Source organism: Rana temporaria, chromosome 1, assembly GCF_905171775.1.
Source record: "Rana temporaria chromosome 1, aRanTem1.1, whole genome shotgun sequence".
NCBI lineage: Eukaryota > Metazoa > Chordata > Amphibia > Anura > Ranidae > Rana > Rana temporaria.
In genome coordinates this window covers 470,364,782-470,387,050 of record NC_053489.1, presented here as the reverse complement: position 1 = coordinate 470,387,050, position 22,269 = coordinate 470,364,782, and the positions used below count along the sequence as shown (strand labels likewise).

At 46.1% G+C, this 22,269-nt stretch overlaps 1 protein-coding gene across 1 annotated transcript in view; it reads left to right on the top strand.

The window, feature by feature from the left end:
* The first annotated feature begins 2,029 nt into the window (after positions 1–2,029).
* ANK2 (ankyrin 2) overlaps positions 2,030–22,269 on the top strand; it is a 711,894-nt gene continuing 691,654 nt past the window's right edge. The window contains exon 1 of the mRNA XM_040328781.1: positions 2,030–2,439. Coding sequence (XP_040184715.1) covers positions 2,365–2,439 — 75 coding nt within the window. The 5' untranslated portion in view covers positions 2,030–2,364. The remainder of the gene's footprint in view (positions 2,440–22,269) is intronic.

The window sequence follows — 22,269 nt, the reverse complement described above, 5'->3', positions numbered from 1 at the left end:
CCCGCGGAACCGATCGCCGCCGGTGTCCCGCGATTGGTCACTGGGGCTGAAGAACGGGGAGAGGTGTGTGTAAACACACCTTTCCCGTTCTTCATTGTGGCAATGTCAGTGATTGTCTGTTCCCTGATAAAGGGAAAGACGATCACTGATGTCACAAGTCCAGCCCCGCCCCCCTACAGTTAGAAACACATATGAGTTCACACTTAACCCCTACAGTGCCCCCTAGTGGTTAACTCCTAACTCCTAAGCATTTTTATTGCACTTTTTGCTGTGAAAATTACAATGGTCCCAAAAATGTGTCAAAATTGTCCGATGTGTCCGCCATAATGTCGCAGTCACGAAAAAAGTCGCTGATCGCCGCCATTAGTAGTAAAAAAAAAAATTATTAATAAAAATGCAATAAAACTATCCCCTATTTTGTAAACGCTAGAAATTTTGCGAAACCAATCGATAAACGCTTATTGCGATTTTTTTTTTACCAAAAATAGGTAGAAGAATACTTATCGGCCTAAACTGAGGAAAAAAAACGTTTGTTTATATATTTTTGGGGATATTTATTACAGCAAAAAGTAAAAAATATTGTTTTTTTTTCAAAATTGTCGCTCTATTTTTGTTTATAGCGCAAAAAATAAAAACCGCAGAGGTGATCAAATATCACCAAAAGAAATCTCTATGGGCCAGATTCACAGCGGAGATACGACGGAGTATCTCAGATACTCCGTCGTATCTATCTATGCGGCTGATTCATAGAACCAGTTACGCATAGATATCCCTAAGATCCGACAGGTGTAATTGTTTTACACTGTCGGATATTAGGATGCAGTACCGCGGCCGCCGATGGGGGGAGTTTGCGTCGTAAACCAGCGTCGGGTATGCAAATTAGGAGTTACGGCGATCCACGACGGATTTTTGCGTTCGCTTTGTTGCCGCTAGTCTAGTTTCCCGTCGCAAAGTTAGTCGTTATTTTACCTGCCCTAACTTTACACAGCAATCGTATTGCTGTATAAAGTATGGCCGTCGTTCCCGCGTCGAAATTTGAAATTTCACGTCGTTTGCGTAAGGCGTCCGGGAATACGGAAGTACGCTACGCACGTCGCCGATCGAAAAAATGACGTCAGTTCGCGCAAAGCACGGGCGGCGGGAATTTCGAAACGGAGCATGCGCAGTAGGTCCGGCGCGGGAGCGCGCCTAATTTAAATGGTACCCGCCCCATTCGATTTGGACCGCTTTGCGCCGGACGTGTTTACGATACACCGCCGCAAGTTTCCAGGTAAGTGCTTTGTGGATCGGGCACTAAAACTGAAAACTTGCGGTGGTGTAACGTAAACGGCTTACGTTACACGGGTGCAATTGTACATGAATCTGGCCCTATTTGTGGGGAAAAAAAGAACGGCAATTTTGTTTGGGAGCCATGTCGCACGATCGCGCAATTGTCAGTTAAATCAACGCAGTGCCGTATCGTAAAAAGGGGCAAGGTCCTTAACCTGCATAATGGTCTGGGTCTTAAGTGGTTAAAGAAAAGGTGGCAACCCTATCCAGAGGTCAGGAGCCAATAGGAAGCCTTCCCGCACTTTTCAAACCTGAGGGGATACTTGAAACCCCACTGCCACAATCAAGTGAGGGAAGGGGGGATATAAAACAGTTTTCCCCCCTTTTCCTTTCAGTCTGTATAAAAGACAGTGGTCACCTCACCAGGCCAGTCTCCCTGTGAGGTATAGACAGCAATGAAAACCTGACAGGAATCTTTATCACTTCTTCATTGTAGCCAAAAAACAAATAACAGGAAGAGTAACACTGTAACAGAACAAATGCAGTGACTTTTGTAGGCATTGCTATCCTGCCATTCTATAATGACTTTTTATTGACTTTCTCCTAATAAGCTCCAATGCCAGTGGCAGAGTTAGTAGTGAGGGCTGAAGAACAGCCCAGCCTCCACCTCAGCCAGTGTGTGTGTGTGTGTGTCTGTGTGGGTTTCCCTATAATAAGCTGAGCACTAGTAGGAGCAGCAGCCCTCTCCTCTCCCCTTGTGTCTCTCTCACACTGCAGACTGGCAGACGCTGAGTGCAGCTCTCTCTCTGCAGCCCTCTCTCTGCTGACTTCTATTGGAGCTAAGGAAGGTCATTGCTTCCCTGGCTGCCCCTCACTGCAGTCACATTGTGGACACCAGGCTGCCAGCTCTGGGTGTAGGTACCAGCCTGATACACTGGAAGAGGGAGGGGCTGTGTGTAGACTGCAAGCTGCAAGATCTTCCCTGTGCTATCCTAATCCTATGAGGAAAGGAAGGTGTCTGCCTGCAACAGGAGCTTCTACCCAAACCCTGCAAGAGAAGGAGGGAGGGGACAGGAGCCCCCCAGCTGCAAGAAGATGGCCTCTCCCACCTCTGCCCCTTCTACACCAGGGGGTGGTGTGTCTCCCTCTGTGCCCCCCAGGATACGTCAGGTGGGTTAGCATGGAGAATGGCTGGGAATGTATGAGGTGTCATGCCTTGGATGTGATGAGTGTGTGGATAGCATGCTAATGGCAGTATACAGGAGCTGCTGACACATACTATGCTTATCACCCCCCTTTGCTGCATTGCTAGAAGAGAGCCTTTAGCTTTAAGAATGACAATTGGGGCCCGGCCCTTTTTTTTTTCGCCTCCTAGGCAAGGGCATTGACTTTTTCAATCATTGGGTGACGTCATAGGCACTCCTCTTATCAGTAACAATGAAATCAGCATTGATCAGTTCCTCTGTATGCTGGTGAGCGTTGGGTTAAGTTCATTGTAATGGAACACTTGTTACGGTATGTGCTTCCAAACATCCAGTACAGTACAATAACTTTGAATAATCACTACAGTTTTCCATACAGAATGTTACATACACATTTATAAATAGTATAGTAACATATAAATATAGTAACATGTATAAACAGTATAGTAGTACTAGCAGTCTAGTATATAATAGAGGCTCGGTGCATCAAGAAAATGATGATAGATGCTGGCACATTGGCTGCTTTATCCTTACCCGGGCACGGTATACCCCCTAGGTCTGTTTTTGTGTGTAATGTGAGTGCTTCAAATCATGCCCAGGTATGGTTAAGCATACTGTGCCCAGGGCCAGAGGTGGTCCCAAGCACGGCTCACTTGGTGTCAGGTGCGGCTTGCTTGGTATGAACTCAAACAGTGCCAGAGCAAAGAACTCTCTATAGATAACTGAGCAAGGAAGCGGGGGTCACTGTGGTCTGGCTGGCAGAGGTGATGACAAAGGTGTGCCCGGAATGCTTCCTTTAAAGCACAGTGGGGCACTTAAACTCTGCCAAATGTGGAGACTTTGTGACTTACACCCCTAGGGTGCAATCAGTGGCGTCACTAGGGTTGTTGTTACCCAGTGTGGTAAAACATGGTGTCCCCCCCCCCCCCACCAACTATAGTCGCCCCTCAGTACAGACCCCCCTCCACTAAGTATAGACTCCCCTCCATCAGTACAGACCCCTCTCCACCAATTATAGTCCTCCCTCAATACAGACCCCCCTCCGCTAAGTATAGAACAACCCTCTGTCAGTACATACCCACCTCCGAGTATAGTCCCCCTCAGTACAGACCTCCCTCCCTCAGTACAGACCCTCTCTCCACCAAGTATAGTCCCCCCTCAGTATAGACCCCCCTCCACTAAGTACAGACCCCCTTCCCTCAGTATAGCCTCCCCACTAAGTTTAAAGCCCCCTCAGTATAGATCCCCTCAGTTCAGACCCCCTCCCTCAGTATAGAATCTCCTTCCTCAGTTCAGACCCCCCTCCCTCCGTACAGACCTCCTCAGTACATATTCCCCTCCATCAGTATAGACCCCCTCTCTCAGTACAGCTCCCCCTCCATCAGTACAGACGTTCCTCCATCAATACAGACCCCCCTCCATCAGTACAGACCCTTCCATCAGTATAGACCCCCTTCATCAGTAAAGCTCCCCTCTCCATCAGTATAGACCCCCTCCCTCAGTACAGCTCCCCCTCCATTAGTACAGACCTCCCCTCCCTTAGTACAGACCACCCTTCTCCATCAATGCAGACCCCCCTTCAGTACAGACCACCTACCTCCATCAGTGCAGACTCCCCCTCAGTACAGACCACCTACCTCCATCAGTACAGACCCCCCTCAGTACAGACCATCCCTCTCCATCAGTACAAACCCCCTCAGTACAGACCACCCCCCTCCATCAGTGCATACCCCCCCAGGTCAAACCACCCCACTCCATCAGTACAGACCCCTTCTCAGGACAAACCACCCCTCTCTTACATTAGTACAGACCCCCCCCCCCAGGATAAACCACCCCCCTCCATCAGTACAGACCTCCCCCTCAGGATAAACCACCCCCTCCATCAGTACAAACTCCCCCTCAGGATAAACCACCCCCTCCTCCATCAGTACAGATCATCCATTAGGACAAACCACCCCCATCCTCCATCAGTACAGACCCCCCCTCAGGATAAACCACCCCCCTCCTCCATCAGTACAGACCCTCCTCAGGATAAACCACCCCTCCCCCATCAGTACAAACCCCCCTCAGTACAGGCCACCCCTCTCTATCAGTACAGACCACCCTCCTCCTTCAGTACAGACCCCCCTCAGTACAGATCACCCCCTCCATCAGTGCAGACCCTCCTCAGGACATGTTCTGGCTGAAAAGAGCCCTGCCTCCAGGACCTAGAACCCTCTGCCGCCCTCGGGATGGTGTCACCTGGGTGCGGGCTGCAACCCCCCCCCCAGCAACACCACTGGGTGCAATCACACTGGGCATGGTTGAACCAAACAGTGCTCAAGTTCAACTGTCCCACTCCCCCACTGGTCTGCACCCACCCTGGGCTAGAGCAAGTGTTTCTGGGCACACTTACATCATCACCTCTGCCAACTAGACCACACCTGCTTCGGTGTCCAGTGATCTATGCAAAGTTCTGTGCACAGGCATAGTTTGCACTCACACTGATGCAAACTGTACCAGACCACAAGTGAACTATGCCTTGGACCACCTCTTCCAAGTATTCCTAGGCTCAGTACACTTAATAGAGAAGTATGGGAATTTGGGAATTTTTGGGGGTGCTGCATCTGTCCCCCTCTAAGGCTGAGAACAGAGCGATCAAACATTACTGATTGCTTGGTTCTCAGTGCTCCCTGAACAGAGAGCTTGTGACTGTCCGATTCTCTGCTCTGCCCCCCTATGCTCACTAGAGTGCTGGGCTGTGGAGGGCGAGGGAGAGGCCGGCTCAGGCTCTCATCGGCTCGTTAAGAGGCTGAGCCAGGTTTCTGGTCCAGGCATGTGGATGAATCCTGACCATCTTTCCCAAGCCTGGACCGGCTCTGTGACATCAGCCAACAGCGGGTTTCAGCTTGTTGTCTGCTGAAAATGAGTCACAGGAGTGCAAAACAATCTTCACTCCTGTGATCCACAGGAGAAGTACAGCCAAACGAGCTTTAAAGTGGTTGTAAACCCTTAGCTGACTGGCCTCAGGTGACACAAGGAGCTGAAACAAATCCTCCTACATAAGTTATACCTGCAGTCTTCTCTTCTATACATCCATTCAAAGTGCTGAATTTATAAAACCTGTGTGAGCTGTCTGAAAAAGGGTGGGAGGAGAGCTAAAATTACTCTCCTACTCAGTGAGGAGAGCTCTGATTGCTGATTGTAGCGATAAGACACACCCCCTTCACACAGGAACAGAGCTGAGGCTGCCAATCAGATGGAGCTTCCTCGCCTGTCACCTTCTTTCTCTTGGTGTCAGGAAAACTTGTCAGAAGTGTCTCATGCTGATAGCAGACAGAATTTACAGTTATGCCTCGTACACACGACCGGTTTTCCCGTCGGGAAAACGGACATGACAGCTTTTTGCCGCGAAAATCGGCCATGTGTACGCTCCATAGCAGTGACAGGAAAACCACCAGGAAAAATTTGAACATTTTTATTTTTTCCCGTGGTTTTTACACCGGCAGTTTTTCTATAGGGAAAGCCTGCGGTGGAGCATACACACGGCTGGGTTTCCCGGCCAAAGCTCTCATGGCAGTTTTCCTGCCAGGAAAACCGGCCGCGTGTAGGGGGAAAAAGTTACCGAGCAGGTTCTCGGTTTTCCCCTCGGTTTTTTTGATTTGGCTTTACCGACCCTCAAAAATGTGCTTTGTCCATACAGGTTTATGATAATGCCAGCCCTTGCAGTTAATAATACGTACCTTCAATAATGTCATGCCACTACACATGGCTGGAGAAAAGAAAATGCCTAGTGCTTTCAGGCATGAGGACACATGCAACTCATTGCTCTTCATGGTAGTGCTGATGCTTGGTAACTGGCAGCTCAATCTCCCAGCACTGTCACAGAGAGAAAGTCCTTAGTTCTGTGTAAACATCAGGTCCTTATTTGGAGCTTACACAAGGCTCTCCCTACTGCCACTAGCAAAATGTGTGGTTGGGGAGAGCAAGAAAGGTACATATTAGCTGTACATGGGTTTGCACCAAGTAAACCTGCTACTTTGTGATGCATGGAAAAAGCCAAGGTCTGCTTTAAGGAGATTCTGTCATGAGGAAGGGATGGGTAACTGCTGCACCCATTTGAAGATGAGCACACACATCAGCCTCTTAAAGCTGTCACAGCTAAATAAGCAAAGCTCCAACACTTCTGGGTAGTGTTGGAAATTAATTGCTTCTAGGCCCCCCTCCCCAATTCATTATAGCAACATCAATGGCCAATAAGATTGCGCAAGAGGTAGAAAGACATGGGCAAGCGCCAACACACGCCCATGAAGTGCCAAAGCTTTGCCTGTGAGAACAACCTGAAATTGGGACCTGGTGTATGGTTAGGTATCTCTAGGTACCTACATTTCACATTTGAAGCAGTTTACCCCCCCCCCCCCCTAAGGGTTAGGGACTCTTTACGCTTTAAATAACTAACCACATCCATCTCAAATTAAGAAGGGAGCAAGAAAAATGCTTAGTTAATGCACCTTCTAGCAAAGCAATGCCTGGAATACAAGATTCTTTTTCATATTAATTCGCTCTGTACTCGATAAACTTGCTATATTATTATGATAGCATAATTGTTGAATAGCATCTAATTATACAGCCTGTGATTGCCAAATAGGCTGCCTTATGCTGAATTGCATACCCCGTGGTTCGTGATTTTCTCATACAACCACCCAGAAGAGCTGCAGTTGACATCATGAGATATGACACTGCAGATTACTTTGTTGAGATCCAGGTTTGCATTTTGGTTGCAATTCGGGTTGTAGGTCATCAGAATATTGACAAGTACAGTACTTAACATATTTCCAGATAGTCAGTAAGTGATTGCTGGTAAAGGGATTCAGATTGGCTAGCCATTCCCACTTAACGTCCTTTCATATAGTATGTGTGTACAAGAAAAATGTGGATTTTCGTGTCCTTTCCCAAGATTGTGTGAGAAATTTAGTGCTATGGACCATTCAATAAAACTGCAGTGAACTCACTGCCAAATATACAATGTTTACTAAGTGTATTAAATAGAAATTTTGCATGCAGTATATAGTGCAAAATGTCTTTATATATCATATTTCCTAGTATATTGAAGCAGTTTTAATGTGAAGGTGTTCACAATGACAATCACAATACAACACAGTATCCACATCTTGCAGATTATTTTCTAAGCAAAATTACTTCTGTATTGAAGTTAATTCAAGTCGCCCCCAAAGTCGTACAAGAACCTTTTTCTAAGTCGGAGTGGAACGAGACTTGTCAGGCGGCTAAGTCGCCTGACGAGTTGCCCCTGTGTGAACAGGCTCTAAAGGTCTCATGCACATGGGACATTTTTACAGCTACTTTTTTCCTGCCTCTAAAAATGCCCCTCCATGTCAACCTATCCATGCACACATAGGCCCGGATTCACAAAGCACTTACGCCGACGTATCTCGAGATACGCCGTCGTATCTGTGCGCCGTGCCCACAATCTGAGATACGCCTGAAAATAGGCTTCATCCGACCAACGTAACTTTCCTACGCCGGCGTATCGTGGGCGCATATTTACGCTGGTCGCAAGTGGCGCTCCCATTAATTTTCTATGCACATATGCAAATGAGGGAGATACGCCGATTCACGAACTTAGTTGCGCCCGGCGCATAATATACGCGGTTTGTGTAAGGCCCCGTACACACGATAGAATCCATCCGCAGATAAATCCCAGCAAATGGGTTTCTGCGGATAGATCCTATGGTGTGTACACGCCAGCGGATCTGTTTCCGCGGAGAAATCTCCTCTGGGATGGATTCCAGCAGATCGGATATTTGCTGTGCTGCACAACATATCCATCTGCTGGAATCCATTCCAACGGATGGATCCGCTCGTCTGTACAGACTTACCGGATCCATTCGTCCAAATCCTAAATCCCGCTACAAATCGAAGGGAGAACGCAGATTTTCGGTCCAAGGACCTCGGCTCTGGAATGCTCTACCCACTACCATCCGCCTGGAGGAAAACCAAAACTAAAGACCCACCTCTTCTGAAGGACCGGTACGACTCTGGATGTCAAGCGCCTTGAGGCGATTAAGTTCGCATTTGCTGCGCTATATAAGTCACTCACTCACTCACTCACTCAAAGGGATTCCCCGCACGCGTCGTAATGATTTGACGCATGCGTGGAATTCCTTATATGACAGCGTCGCGCCCGTCGCCGCGTCATAATCGCGGCGACGGCGCGACACGTCATCGGCAGAGGATTTCCGCGCGGATTTCAATGCGATGGTGTGTACACTCCATCCCATCGAAATCAGCGGAAATCTTTGAGAGGATTTATCCGTGGAAACGGTCCGCTGGACCGTATCTGCGGATAAATCCTCTCGTGTGTATGGGGCCTAAGTCGTACGTAAAGTTTTTCCCCATATAGGAGGCGCAACTCATGCAAAGGTATGGACCAGGGAACACAGCCATCGTATTTTACGTAGTTTACGTAGTACGTGAATATGGCTAGGCGTAGGTTACGTTCACGTCGTAGGCAGTGATTCGACATATCTTAGGCAGTGGTTTCGACGTGATTCTGAGCATGGGCACTGGGATGCGGCCACGGGATGGCACATGCGCCGTTCGTTTTAAGTACTTCTATGACGCTTGGCCCATCATTTGCATGGGGTCACGCCTCATTAGCGTGACTCACGCCTACTTCCACCTACGACGGCTTACGCCTAAGGAACCCAGCGCAGTTTGGGAGGCAAGTGCTTTGAGAATTCGGTGCTTGCCTCTCTGCGCGACGTCGGCGTAGCGTATATTAGATACGCTACACCGGCATAAATATGCGCCGATGTATGTGAATCCGGGCCATAGGCTTTTAACAGTGTTTAGTGGCAGGAGCTTTTAGAGAACCGCCAAAAACCGCCAAAAAAAACTGCCAGTGCATCCAGGAACATCTAGATGCTAGTGCTTGAGCATTAATTCATTTAAATGGCCAGAATAAATCATTTATTCTGGCCAATGAAATGAGTTAACACCCAAGAACTTGAGGCCTGTAAAAGCTCTTAGAAGCTTGTAAAAACTTTAAACACTTTTACACTTTTAAGCGTCGGGCATTTTTTCTGCAGAAATGCTGCTGGCGTGTCATGTATGCATGAAGCCTAAAGCCTCATACACACGATCGGATTTTCTGACAACAAATGTGTGATGGTAGAGTTTTGTCGGAAAATCCAACCGTTTGTATGCTCCATCGGACAATTGTTGGCGGATTTTCCCGACAACAAATGTTTTATAGGGTAATTTAAATTTGTCCGACAACAAATGTGTGATGTCGGATTATCCGATCGTGTGTACACAAGTCCATCGGAAAAAAATCCAAAGTACAAACATGCATGCTCAGAAGCAATGCTAACCATAGCACAAGATTAGCAGAAGTTGCCCAAAGGGTGGCGCTAAAGAGCTGAGAAACCACATAGTTTTGTATTTGTTGGCTGAGAACGTTTTACCGTCTGTATGCATACCAAGTTCAGGGCCCACGGATTTGTCCGATGGAAATCTGATCGTGTGTATGAGGCTTTGACCGGCTCAGAACAGGCATGCAAATAATTAATTTTCTCTACTTTCCTGATATTCCTGGTCTGTTACTCAAAAAATATTTAAGCCAAAGGGCCAGCATAATAACTAGGTTGTAGTTAGTTTTTTTTTGGAAGGAGGGTAACAATGGCAGCCAGTATACAGTATATTATACAGCAGTGTTCCCCAACCTTTTTGGCACCGGGGACCGCCTGAGTGGACAAAAATTGTGCCAAGGCCCAATTAGGGGGAGGTTGGTGATGGCACGCGGGGGGTAAGCGATTTTTCGCGGGCAATTTGTCAGCGCATTATTTCTATTATTACATTGTAGTAATAAATGAAATAGTTCTACCCACCATAATGCAGAATCAGTGGGAACTTTGAGCATGTCACTTGCCATGTCGCCTTCCACCAGATACGGAATGTCACTTGCCATGCTGCCCGCCACCAGATGTGGTAAGGCCTCAACAGATGAAGGTAGCCCCCCTCCACAAATGAAGGTAGCCCCCCTCCACAAATGAAGGTAGCCCCCCTCCACAAATTAAGGTAGCCCCCCCTCCACAGATGAAGGCAGTCCCCCCACAGATGAAGGTAGCTGTGTAGTAATCTTCTTACCTTAACTACGGGTGCTGTGGTTGGCTCCCACATCCTCTGTGGCTGGTTTCTGTGGGGGGCTGTCTGGCACCGTGCTGTGGCTGGCTCCCTGGTGTGGGTGGGCCACCGTGGGTGGCTGGCTTGTAGGCACCCTTCCTTTGGATGGTCATCGTGGCTGGTTGGCTCCTGGGAGTGGCTGGCTGCCTGGCTCCTGAATGAATGAATGAATGAAAACTTATATAGCGCGGCACATGCTGCGTCCTCTGTGGTTGGCCGACACCCTGCCGTGGCTGGCTGGCTCCCTGGTGTGGGTCATCGTGGGTGGCTGGCACCCCTCCCTGCTGTGGGTCACCGTGGGTGGCTGGCTTCCTGCTGTGGGTGGCTGGCCTTGCTCCCTGCTGTGGGTCAGTGGGTGGGTGGCTGGCTGGCACGGTACACCCTGCTGTGGGTGGCTGGCCTGGCTCCCTGCTGTGGATCAGTGGGTGGCTGGCACCCTGCTGTGGATCAGTGGGTGGCTGGCACCCTGCTGCAGGGTGGCTGTCACAGTGTACCCTGCTGCAAGTGGCTGGCCTGGCTCCCTGCTGCAGGTGGATGGCCTAGCTCCCTGCTGTAGGTTAGTGGGTGGGTGGCATGGTGCACTCTGCTGCAGATGGCTGGCATGGCTTCCTGCTGTGGGTCAATGGTTGGGTGGGTGGCTGGCACAGTGCACCCTGCTGGGGCTGACAGAGAGGGGGGTGGGCTGACGGAGAGTATTGCATAAGGATTGTAACTTCACTCACACCATACTTCAGGCTGGGTGTCTCAGTGCAGAGACAGGTCCTTGCACCTCTTCAGGGGGGGAGAGGAGGTTATTTCTTTCTGTCACGTCTTGTCTTCTCCTGCCCCGGCCCCAACTCACAAGCTCAGCAAGTCACATGTGAATTTCGTGATGCTGCTCGTCCCCTCCCCTGACGTGCCACATGACCTGGGAGGTGGGAGCTGTAGTTTGCTGTGCCTGCGCTGATAAGTAACTTATCTTTAGCGCGGCCGGACTACAACTCCCACCATGCAGCGCAGCCTGCACAGGAGCAGCCACTCCAGCCAACCAATCGGCGGCTGACTTCTCGCAGCGTCACCCGATTTTTTTTTTTTTTTACAGCCAGCCCAGCGTATAGACGCCGGCTTGGGGGGAAATCTCCGCCCATCCCGCGCCTGGGCACGTCCATTCACACTGCACGGGGAGTGTCCGTGTGAGAGACACTCCCCATTCACTCTTACCTTCCCCGGCCGCAATTGTATAGCCGATCTGAGGAACTCCATTTCCTACAGCCGGCCGCTGGGCTCTCTCATGCCATCCGCACGCACCCGCGGCCCGGCTGCAGAAGGGCCACGGCCCGGTACCGGTCCGCGGCCCGGGGGTTGGGGAACACTGTTATACAGTATATTATACTTTAAATAGTTAATGTCTTTGCTGCTTGGGGATTACAACTAAAGATAATAGCGGAATTAATTAAAGGTGTTGTCGACAACCTTTAGAATTCCGTTGGGTTGCCCCACAAAAATTGTTGGCGCTTGCACCCGACTCATGTCCATAGTGGACAATCCTTCTTCAGTGTACTCCTTCCTTTCTAGTCACTGCACCCATCACACTGACAGGTGCATGACAGAATTCAGTACAGTAGCAGCTTTCAAATCTATGCACTGCCCTGCCTTGTCAATTAAATATCCAGGCAGATCTGATGGTGAACTAGTGTCTCAGTTCCTGTTCAGGCTGTGCCCAGCCAAGTGACACATCAATTATTCCCTATTCATTATTTCTATTGTTTACATTTAGCTGTAGCTGATTGCGGCTAGGGATAGAGCTCTGGGCAGGAAGCTGTCACCTGTCACATGTCAGCTTTCCTTCAACAACTGTCATAAAGACAGAAATTGAGGGGGTATCCAAATCCATGGAGGTTAGGCAGTGAATTTCATAATACTTGAGGCCATTTGTCTATGGGAACCTTCAAAGAAAAGTAATTTCACTTGAGAAAGTCACGTGATTTGTGACGCAACGCGTCGGGGGGACCCAGTGACGTCACTTGTCACCGGTGCTTCTTCACACTGGATGTGTAGTGAGGAGGAACAAGCTTCTTTTTGAACTGATTGTACAATATGCATTTTTTTCATTGAACTAATGTGAGTGCAATATTTGATTACTAGATTTAATGATGTTATAGCAATCTTACGTGATGATATCAATCTTTTGTATTTGAGAATCATTACATACGGATAACCCCAGACAGAATTCCGGCTCATCACTTGGAATCTGAACTAATATGAACTGATCGCAACAAGGATAGGTGTTGGAAAGTGACACTTTACACAATTTGTTTGCTTGGAAGGTGAGCAGGCAATTCACATCTAGGTGGTGGTGAACTGTTGTCTGCACTGCATCGCTATTTATATCTTCACAGAGAAAGGTGTTTTTCACTATTTTTGATTTTTACTATTTAGTAATATCAATAAGTGTGTGTAGTAGTAAGCACCGTGCAATATTATCAGGTTGTTTTTAGCGCACTATTATTTATATTATATTACATATAGTAAAAATTACTTTGAATTATAGCTTTTTAAGTATTTATATGCACTGTCCAGGAAGAGGACAGCTGACTTTGTTCTCTGAAAAGTCAAGTTTTAAGTACAACTATGGTCCTGGCCAGGATATTTACATTTCTCTTCTGTATCTAAATGCTCAAACAAAATACATTATATTCCTTTATGTTAACGGGTCAATCTGCCAGTAACACAGTTCCTGTCTTAGGGTGTCATACCATGCCGTGGTAAAAAAAATATATATTGCATGTTGTCTTCTTTTCAGAGCACATTACTACAGCGTGGTGGTGTGAACTTCCATTATAGAGAACAATGTTTTTTTGACTTGTCTGTGCATTGGTACTTCGTTGGGCAAGGCTGCCCAGTGTACAGGAGTACAATGCATTTGGTGTGAACAGGTGAACAGTTTTCATGGCTGCATCCATTATGGGCTGGTGCAGTCCCCATGCTGCTAGGCACACATCCCCGCCCCAGAGTACTGCTTGGTTTTGTCAATTGGTACTTTGCTACATACAGAATTTCAGGGGGGTTTTAGGGGCTATGGTGGTGCAGAGAAAGGATGACCAGGAATGGTAAAGACCAGATATGGCCACAGAGGGTACTTGCTTCGTGTCTGCTCTGTCTTCTTCTGTATTTATATAGCAGCGCTGCAGAAGGTGTCCATATTTTGTAATGGCAAGGCCAAAGAAGCAGATGTTCTAGACCAGTGGTTTCCAAACTATGGCCCGGGGGCCAGATGAAGCCCTCTGCTTGCCTTTTCTGGCCCTTGGGGTACTTTTTCTCTCGCTGATACAAGGAACTATTCTTCCCACTGACACCAATAGGGCATAATTACTGCTACTAACATCAATAATGGGCACTTTTTCTCCCATTGACGCCAATGACGGGGCTCTATTCATCCTACTGACACTAACGACGGGTACTATTCCTCCCTCTGACACCAACAATGGGACACTATTCCTCACACAAACACCAACAATGAGGCACTATTTCTCCCACTGACACCAATGACGGGGCACTGTTTTCCCCACTGACACCGACAGGTACTATTCCTCCCACTGACATCAATGACGGGGCACTACTCCTCCCAATGACACCAACGACAGGTACTATTCCTCTCACTGACACCAATGATGGGGCACACTTTCTCCCACTGATACCAACGATGGGGCACTATTCCTCCCACTTATACCAATGACAGGTACTATTCCTCCCACTGACACCAATGATGGGGCACTATTCCTCCTACTGACACTAACAATGGGGCACTATTCCTCCTGTTAGTAACAAAGATAAATTGTTTACTTCAACTGGCACCAGGACATTTTCTACTCCCAGTGGCCACTGTCTCGCCTCCCTAAAATCTGAAGGATAGTAAACTGGCCCTTTGTTTAGAAAGTTTGGAGACCCCTGCTCTAGACCCACTGTTAAACACTGGGGAATCTATGAAAGATTTACATTGTCCCACCTGTTATCAGTAAAGTAAACCTGTCAAATGAAATTAAGCAAACTTTCATGCTGTCATCTTTAGGTATATACTTGAGCACCCTAGTGTCAGGATGCTCTATTAGGGCTTGTTCACACTTGCTAAATTACTGACACTCAACAAACGCTCCTATAGCGTTTCTAAAGAGTTAGTGTGGGCATCAGACAGGCATCAATGAGCTTTAGAATGAGGCGTTTTACAAGCATTTTGACGAGCGTTAAAACTGCTCCAAAATGGAAAGTGATAGATTTTAACGCTCCACAGCCACCCCAAAACCAAGCCAAGCGTCTGCGGAGCGTTACCATAGACTTGAATGGGAGGCTTGAAAAGCTTCAACACCTACTGACTCAACATGAAGCTTAAATTTTAAAGCAAAGCGACCCTAACGCTTCATGTTTTTGTAATGTGAACAGCACAATGTGCTGTTTAGTGAATCTTGTGCATGGGCGTTTGAGGGGCGTTTTTAACCCCTGTCAAACGCCGCTCAAACGCCTGTTCTTAAGCCAGTTTGAACTCAGCCTTTTAAGCCCTGTACACATTGCCGTTTTTCCCTCGGAAAAAAAACGTTGGTTTTCCTGACGGGATTCCTGACAAGCTTGTCTTGCGTACAGACTGTCATACAAAATCCTGCCGGTCCAAAGATGTACAACACGTATAACGGCACTATAAATGGGAAGTTCCAATGCAATGGCGCCACCCTTTGGGCTGCTTTTGCTGATCTCCTGTTATCGCGTGTTAGTAAAAGTTTGGTGAGAGACGATTCGCGCTTAATAATGATTTGCAGCGTGAGGAATGTGCTATCTCCATTACGAATGCTAGTTTTACCAGAAGGAGCGCTCCCATCTCATACTTGATTCTGAGCATGCACGTTTTTTTTTACCCTTGAAAAAGCATACACACGACCGGTTTTCTCGACTGGAAAAAGTCAGACGGGAATACCCACGGGAAAATAAAGAGCAGGTTCTCTATTTTTTTTTCTGCAGTTTTCCTGTCGGGAAAACTGCCATGAAGCATACACACGGCCGGTTTTACTGGACAAACGTGGCATGGCAGTTTTCCTGCCGGGAAAACCGGTCGTGTGTACGAGGCTTCACATACACTTCTTTGGAGAAAGATGAGCTCAGACTTCTACACTTCACTATAAGTACTTGTGACAGGTGATTTCACTTTTTACAAATGGGGAACCCAAAACTGAAGGGGCCGGACTCGAGCCTGATTCATGTACCCTGAGGTCATGATTTACACAAAGACTTGGATTCCAGGGTTCCCAGACTGCGCAGATACCTGTGCAAACATTTTTAGAAGCTTGTTTTCAGTTCCTGGTATCAGATTAATACTTTTAGTGACTTCATATGTTTACCTTACCTGAGTAATAAAAACTTTTGTTGTAGAAATATCCATTACCTTGACAGTACCTGTCATTTCTGACTTCTTTTGAAAGTATAATTGTATTTTGTTTAGAGATTATTTTTATTATTATTATACAGGATTTTTTATAGCGCCAACAGTTTACGCAGCGCTTTACAATATCAGGGAAGACATTATAGTTACAATACAATTCAATACAGGAAGGATCAGAGGGCCTTGCTCGTTAGAGCTTACAATCTATAAATGACAGAAGGATTATTTATTGCACAATATAACATATACTTTCAGCTGGGTCACGTTTTTGAACTAGAAAGCTGAACTGATAACTAATTTTTGGAATGCAGTTTGGAGATTGTAACAATTCTGGCAGTGTGCGAGTGCCAATCTAAAATGCAGTGAAGTCACATGCACGTGGAGCGATGTGTGAGAAAGGTACACAGCTGACAATGCAGTGTAACTTTTCATAGGAACACACTATCAGGTCACCTATGGCCAGGTGACAAGTGCACCCCGTTGGGGTCAGGGATGCACCACAGGGTAGTGAACCCTATGGCCGACTGCTGCGATCAGAGAGGAAGCGTGAGCCCAAGATTCCCCAGGGCGCGGAGTCTAAGACCCAGCTTTGTGTTAACCAGAGCCTCTGGTGGTGAGGATGGCCTTTGCCGCAGCTGGATCCAGGTCGCGACCCCTGGGGTCCCCAAGGTCATGCTCCGCAGGGAGAGGGGGGAAGCAGCAACCAGGACAAGTGATAGTGATGGGTAAGCTGAGGTCGGGGCAACAGGCAGACAAGGGTAACCAAGGAACATGCCAAGGGTCAGGGAAACAGGCAAACAGGAGAAGTCAGAGACGAGCCAAGGTCGGTACACAGGAAGGTAAACGTAACACACTGCAGACAGGAACAAGCTACAAACAAAGGTTGAACAGCCCTGCAGACCTGTAGTGCAACAGTTAATATAGACTTCCTGGGATGGCCTGGGTGGGGCCATACAGGGAGGAAGGTGATAAAAGACAGCCAGAAAGAGGGTCAGGCCTCTAATGGACACATGAGACAGGTAAGCAGCCAGACTTTATTGCATAACCATGACACAAACGGCTTTCCAAGAAAAATTTATTTGCACTGGACTTGAATATTTTCATTCATAAAGGAAGTTGGAGAACTTTGATTGACACAAGAGATAACATATGAATATTTGTAAGAAAATTCAGTACATTTGTAAGAAAATTTGCAGTGCGTTAGATAATTTGATGAAGGTCATTTGAAAGCACTTCAAAAATGTGTTTGCTTTTAGCATTTGATTTTGGAACGAATGGGCTTTACCGAGCTAAAACCACATTCACTGTTGGATATCCGTTGGTTCGAGAACATTTTTCCATCCTGTTCCTTTGAATTTTCTAATCACTTTAGTTGAAAACAAACATCGATTTGGCCCTACTAACATATAAAAAATTGCATGACCGTTCTTGAAGAAAAACAAATCTATTGAAATTCTACTACTATATGGCCAGCATACTTTTCTCACTTCTATTATCCAGTGTTTTTTTGTTTGTTTTTTTCAGAGATTGTTGCAGATTTTTTTTACATTTTTCTAAACTTTTGTGCTAAACCTGCTTGGACCCACAAGACTGGACCCCTGAAAGTGTGTCCTGAAAACATAGCTGTTGGGGAAAATGAAAAAATATCCAACATTTATGGGTGTATACCTGGGTGCAGTGTATTCTTTCGGTATATTCCAAAGAGCAGAATTATGCACTAGCTGGGGTTCCTTGGCGCAAGAAAATACAGACAATATACAAGATAAAAAAGACACCCCATATATTTCTATGATTGTCAATGTAAGCCTTCTAATTTGAAATAGGCCTCATTTTCTTTTCTTTTTTTTTTTTTTTTATATAATTTCTTATGTGAGACCTCCTTATGCAGAACCTGTTTGAGAAACCTGGTACAGTACTAGACTACACAGAGTGAATTGTGTGGAAGAAAGACAGGACCCTGTGTTTTAATTATTATAATATGTATTATAAAACAGCATGAATACCACCCATATGCAAGTAATTTATTTTAGTTTTTATATTTATTTCTGTATCAAAATAAACCCAGGAAAGTAATTGCAGCAATGCTATATTCAGCATGAGGAACATACTGCCTAACCAGCCTTTGCTGCTGCATGAGGACATCAGAATAGAAGGCAACCAATCAGTACTTGCCACGATTTTATTTTTATAAAAACTGTTTTATTTATATAATCACTAGACCCTTTCCGCCTAAATGATTATAGACACTGTATATCCCCGCCTTGGCTTTAGCTTTTCATCACTACTGGTGTTCCATCTTTCTCCATTATGGGGCAAGCAAACCCAGGGGCCAGAAGACTGCCAGCCTGGTGCCTAATATCCAACATAGCAACTGGTTAGAAACTACTATAATCCATCTAAACTAAACAAGCAGAACTGTAGCAAATGCATTTTTAATGTAATCTGCCACAGTCAATGTCACACAATGTCTTTACAATGCAATGTCTTTGTACATCCGATTTATCTATCTTGTAAGCCACAGATTTGTGTTATGTTGCAAACAGCAGGCAGTATAAGCTATGTGTAGTACTGGCACAAACTTTGCTGCAGAGCTTGCTGTGTGGGTAATATGAGATATATATTTAAATGTCACTGTAAAGTTATGTTTGAAGTCTTGTGGAAACTAAAAAGCAATAGAAGGGCTCAAATATATACTGTATAGGGCTGGAAGATCCTCTGGTGGGCCCAAAGGATATAGTGCAATGACATTTAAACCACTTAGTGGGGGGACTGTCCTGTACACATACGGCACTACACGCTGCAATTGACAGCTCACTAGTCATCATTATACACAGGGCCAGATTAAGAACATCATGGGCCTGGTGCTGAGGATTTTGGTGGGGCCTTTTAGGCTGCATTCACACCTCCGCGACAAGTAACGCCGCGTACGCGGCGTATTTTGCCGCGAATAGTGTAACTTTTTTTTTACAAATCCTTCCTATTGCTTTGTATGGCCGAACGCCAATGCCGCCTGAAAAAAAGGGTCCGGGACTTTTTTTCATGCCGCAGGTGTACGGCATCTATGAGATGTGAACCATCTCATAGACAGCAATGGGAATTCTCCCCTCCAGCGGCACGAGCGGCCGGCGTCGGGCGTTTTGTCGCGGAGGTGTGAATGGGGTGTAATAAATAATAAATAAATGCGTGGGAATGACATGAACGCAGCCCAGCCAAGGCAAGTGACCAAAGGCACAGAACCCAGAAGGAAGACCGGGTGAAGATGGAAGTGTCCAGGCCCCGCCTGATTCATCACAGCGCAGCACTGGAGGGCTCAGTCTGAAAATGGAAGTGTACACTAATGTGCTAATATGCTGTGCATACTTGTACGTTGTGGCATAACCTACCCCAGGGCCTCTAAAAAGTAGTAATGTCAGGAAAGTTTACTACCGCTTTATTATCACAGGATCCCAGGAGCCTCTCATGGGGCCCCCTACTGACCCGGTGGACGGTGGCCCTTGGGCAGTGCCTAAGTGCACAGTTGCCAACATTTAAAAAATATTTTCAGGGCCACTTTTTTATATAAGTGCTATATTTAGAGTAGCTGAGATCCCCGATGTTCCTCTATACATCATAGTAGTAATCACAAAATTAAATGAGTACTAATAATGGGGCAGAGCAAATATGAGAACTGATATTTCCTTTAGTTGAACTAACAAAAGTGTGTCCATTCTAGAGCTGGTAACATTGAGGATATTCAGTATAATTTTAAAGAACTGTTTTTGTGGGTAAGCGACATAGGGGAGGAGTATGGATGGTATATAAGTGGGAAGTATGTGCAGGTGAGAGAGAGGAATGTGGAGGGTCTAACAGTGGGCACTATGTACAGGAGAGGAGTACAAAGGGTACGGAAAAAAGCACTATGTACAGGAGAGGAGTGTGAAGGGTATGACAATGGGCAGTATGTACAGGAAGAGTGAGGGGGTATGACAGAGGGTAGTACGTACCAGAGAGTGTGGAGGGTATGATGGGGCAGTATGTACAGGAGAGGAGTGTGGAGGGTATGACAGTGGGCAGTATGTACAGGAGAGGAATGTAGACGGTATGATAGTGGGCTCTATGTATAGGAGAGGAGTGTGGAGGGTATGACAGTGAACACTATGTATAGGAGAGGAGTGTGGAGGGTATGACAGTGGGCACTATGTATAGGAGAGGAGTGTGGAGGGTATGACAGTGAGCAGTATGTACAGGAGAGGAGTGTGGAGGGTGCGACAGTGGGCACTAAGTACAGGAGAGAAGTGTATGACAGCAGGCACTATGTACAGGAGAGGAGTGTGAAGGGTATGACAGTGGGCGCTATGTATAGGAGAGGAGTGTGGAGGGTATGACAGTGGGCACTATGTACAGGAGAGGAGTGTGTAGGGTATGACAGTGGGCGCTATGTATAGGAGAGGAGTGTGGAGGGTATGACAGTGGGCGCTATGTACAGGAGAGGAGTGTGTAGGGTATGACAGTGGGTACTATGTATAGGAGAGAAGTGTGGAGAGTATGACAGTGGGCACTATGTACAGGAGAGGAGTGTGGAGAGTATGACAGTGAGCACTATGTACAGGAGTGGAAGGATATTTAGGGACTGAGTAGTGGTTAAGCGGGTCATACATGGATTGAAATTACGCCAATTATGCAGAGACCAGCCATAGTCAATCTATGTATGGGCTAGCTGGTTTTACACAAGTCAATCTATTAATCAACTTGAGTACAACCAGCCTGTTTTTTTTTTCTTAAAACAATCAGTGCTGCCAGCTAAAGTTAGCAACACTGATCATTGTACGCACTGGCAGAACACAATAACACTGCAGGAGTGATTCCCCCATCCACAGGTCAGCAGGTGAGAGGGTGTGTGGGGACAGGCTGGGGAGAGATACTAGTCAGTGGCTGGGTAGGCACTCTAGTATCAGAGCCAGATACACACAGGTTACATACGCCACGATCGTTAGAGCGAGAACAATAATTCTAGTACTAGACCTCCTCTGTAACTCTAAACATGTAACCTAAAAAAATGTAAAGCATCGCTTAGGATACCAAAAAAAATTGTGCTAACTTAACTAACTAACTGTTTTTTTAATGAATGAAACATTTTTTCCCAAAAAAACATGTTTGAAAAATTGCTGCGCAAATACTGTGCTAGAGCTGCACAATTAATCGTTAAAAAAATCGTGATGTCGATTCAACCCCCCTGACGATCTCCAATGCAGAGTTTGCTGATTCTTTCATATAACAAGTGGAGAGACTTTCAGCTGTCAAAAGAAAATATCTGGGCAGTCTGCCAAGTTTTTAACAGGAAACATTGTAACTAACACTTCCTTCTTAGATCAAAGGGATACACTTCTGTGTGTAAAGAACAAATCTGGGCAGTCTGCGAAGTTTGTAAACAAAATGAAACATTGTAACTAACTAACATTGTAACTAAATTTAACCATTTAAAGTCCAACACTTGTTTCTTAAGTTAGAAAGCAATATTATTTGCTAGAAAATTACTTGGAACCGCCAAACATTACATATATTTTAGCAGAGACTCTAGGGAATACAATGGCTGGTGCTGCAATATGTTATGTCACACTGCATTTTCCCACTTCAATGAATAATAAAAACCATAAAAACAAAACAGTGAAGTTAGCCCATTTTTTTTTTTTTTGTTTTGTTTTAATGTGAAAGATGATGTTACGCCGCAACAATCGTGAGAGAATCGTGATCTATCTTCTAAGCAAAAAAATTGCAATTCTCATTTTAGCCAGAATCGTGCAGCTCTACACCGTGCAACATAAAAAGTGCAAAGACCACCATAGAGTAATTTTCTAGCAAAAAACAAATGATGATTTTTACATGTAGTAGAGAAGTGTCAGAATTGGCCTGGGTGGCAAGGGGTTAATTACCATGAGTAATATACAAATAATTATTATAAGCACTGTGATCATATCAGTCTGCTGTAGTGTTTCAGCTTGTATTTATATTGGCCGCTCTGTATGTAGCTTCTGACAGGCTGTGCAAGCAGGCACGTATCTCCGGAACCATAAATGATAGCCGTCCCATATTTTGACCAGTTGTGGGGTAGCTCTTCCCATGCCTACCCCCAAATGTGGGGTTTCAGTGACCTCTGGTCATCGAGCTACAACCCCCCAAATTCGATCTTAGAAAAAAAAAATTCTTAAAAAAAAAAAAAAAAATTTTTTTTTT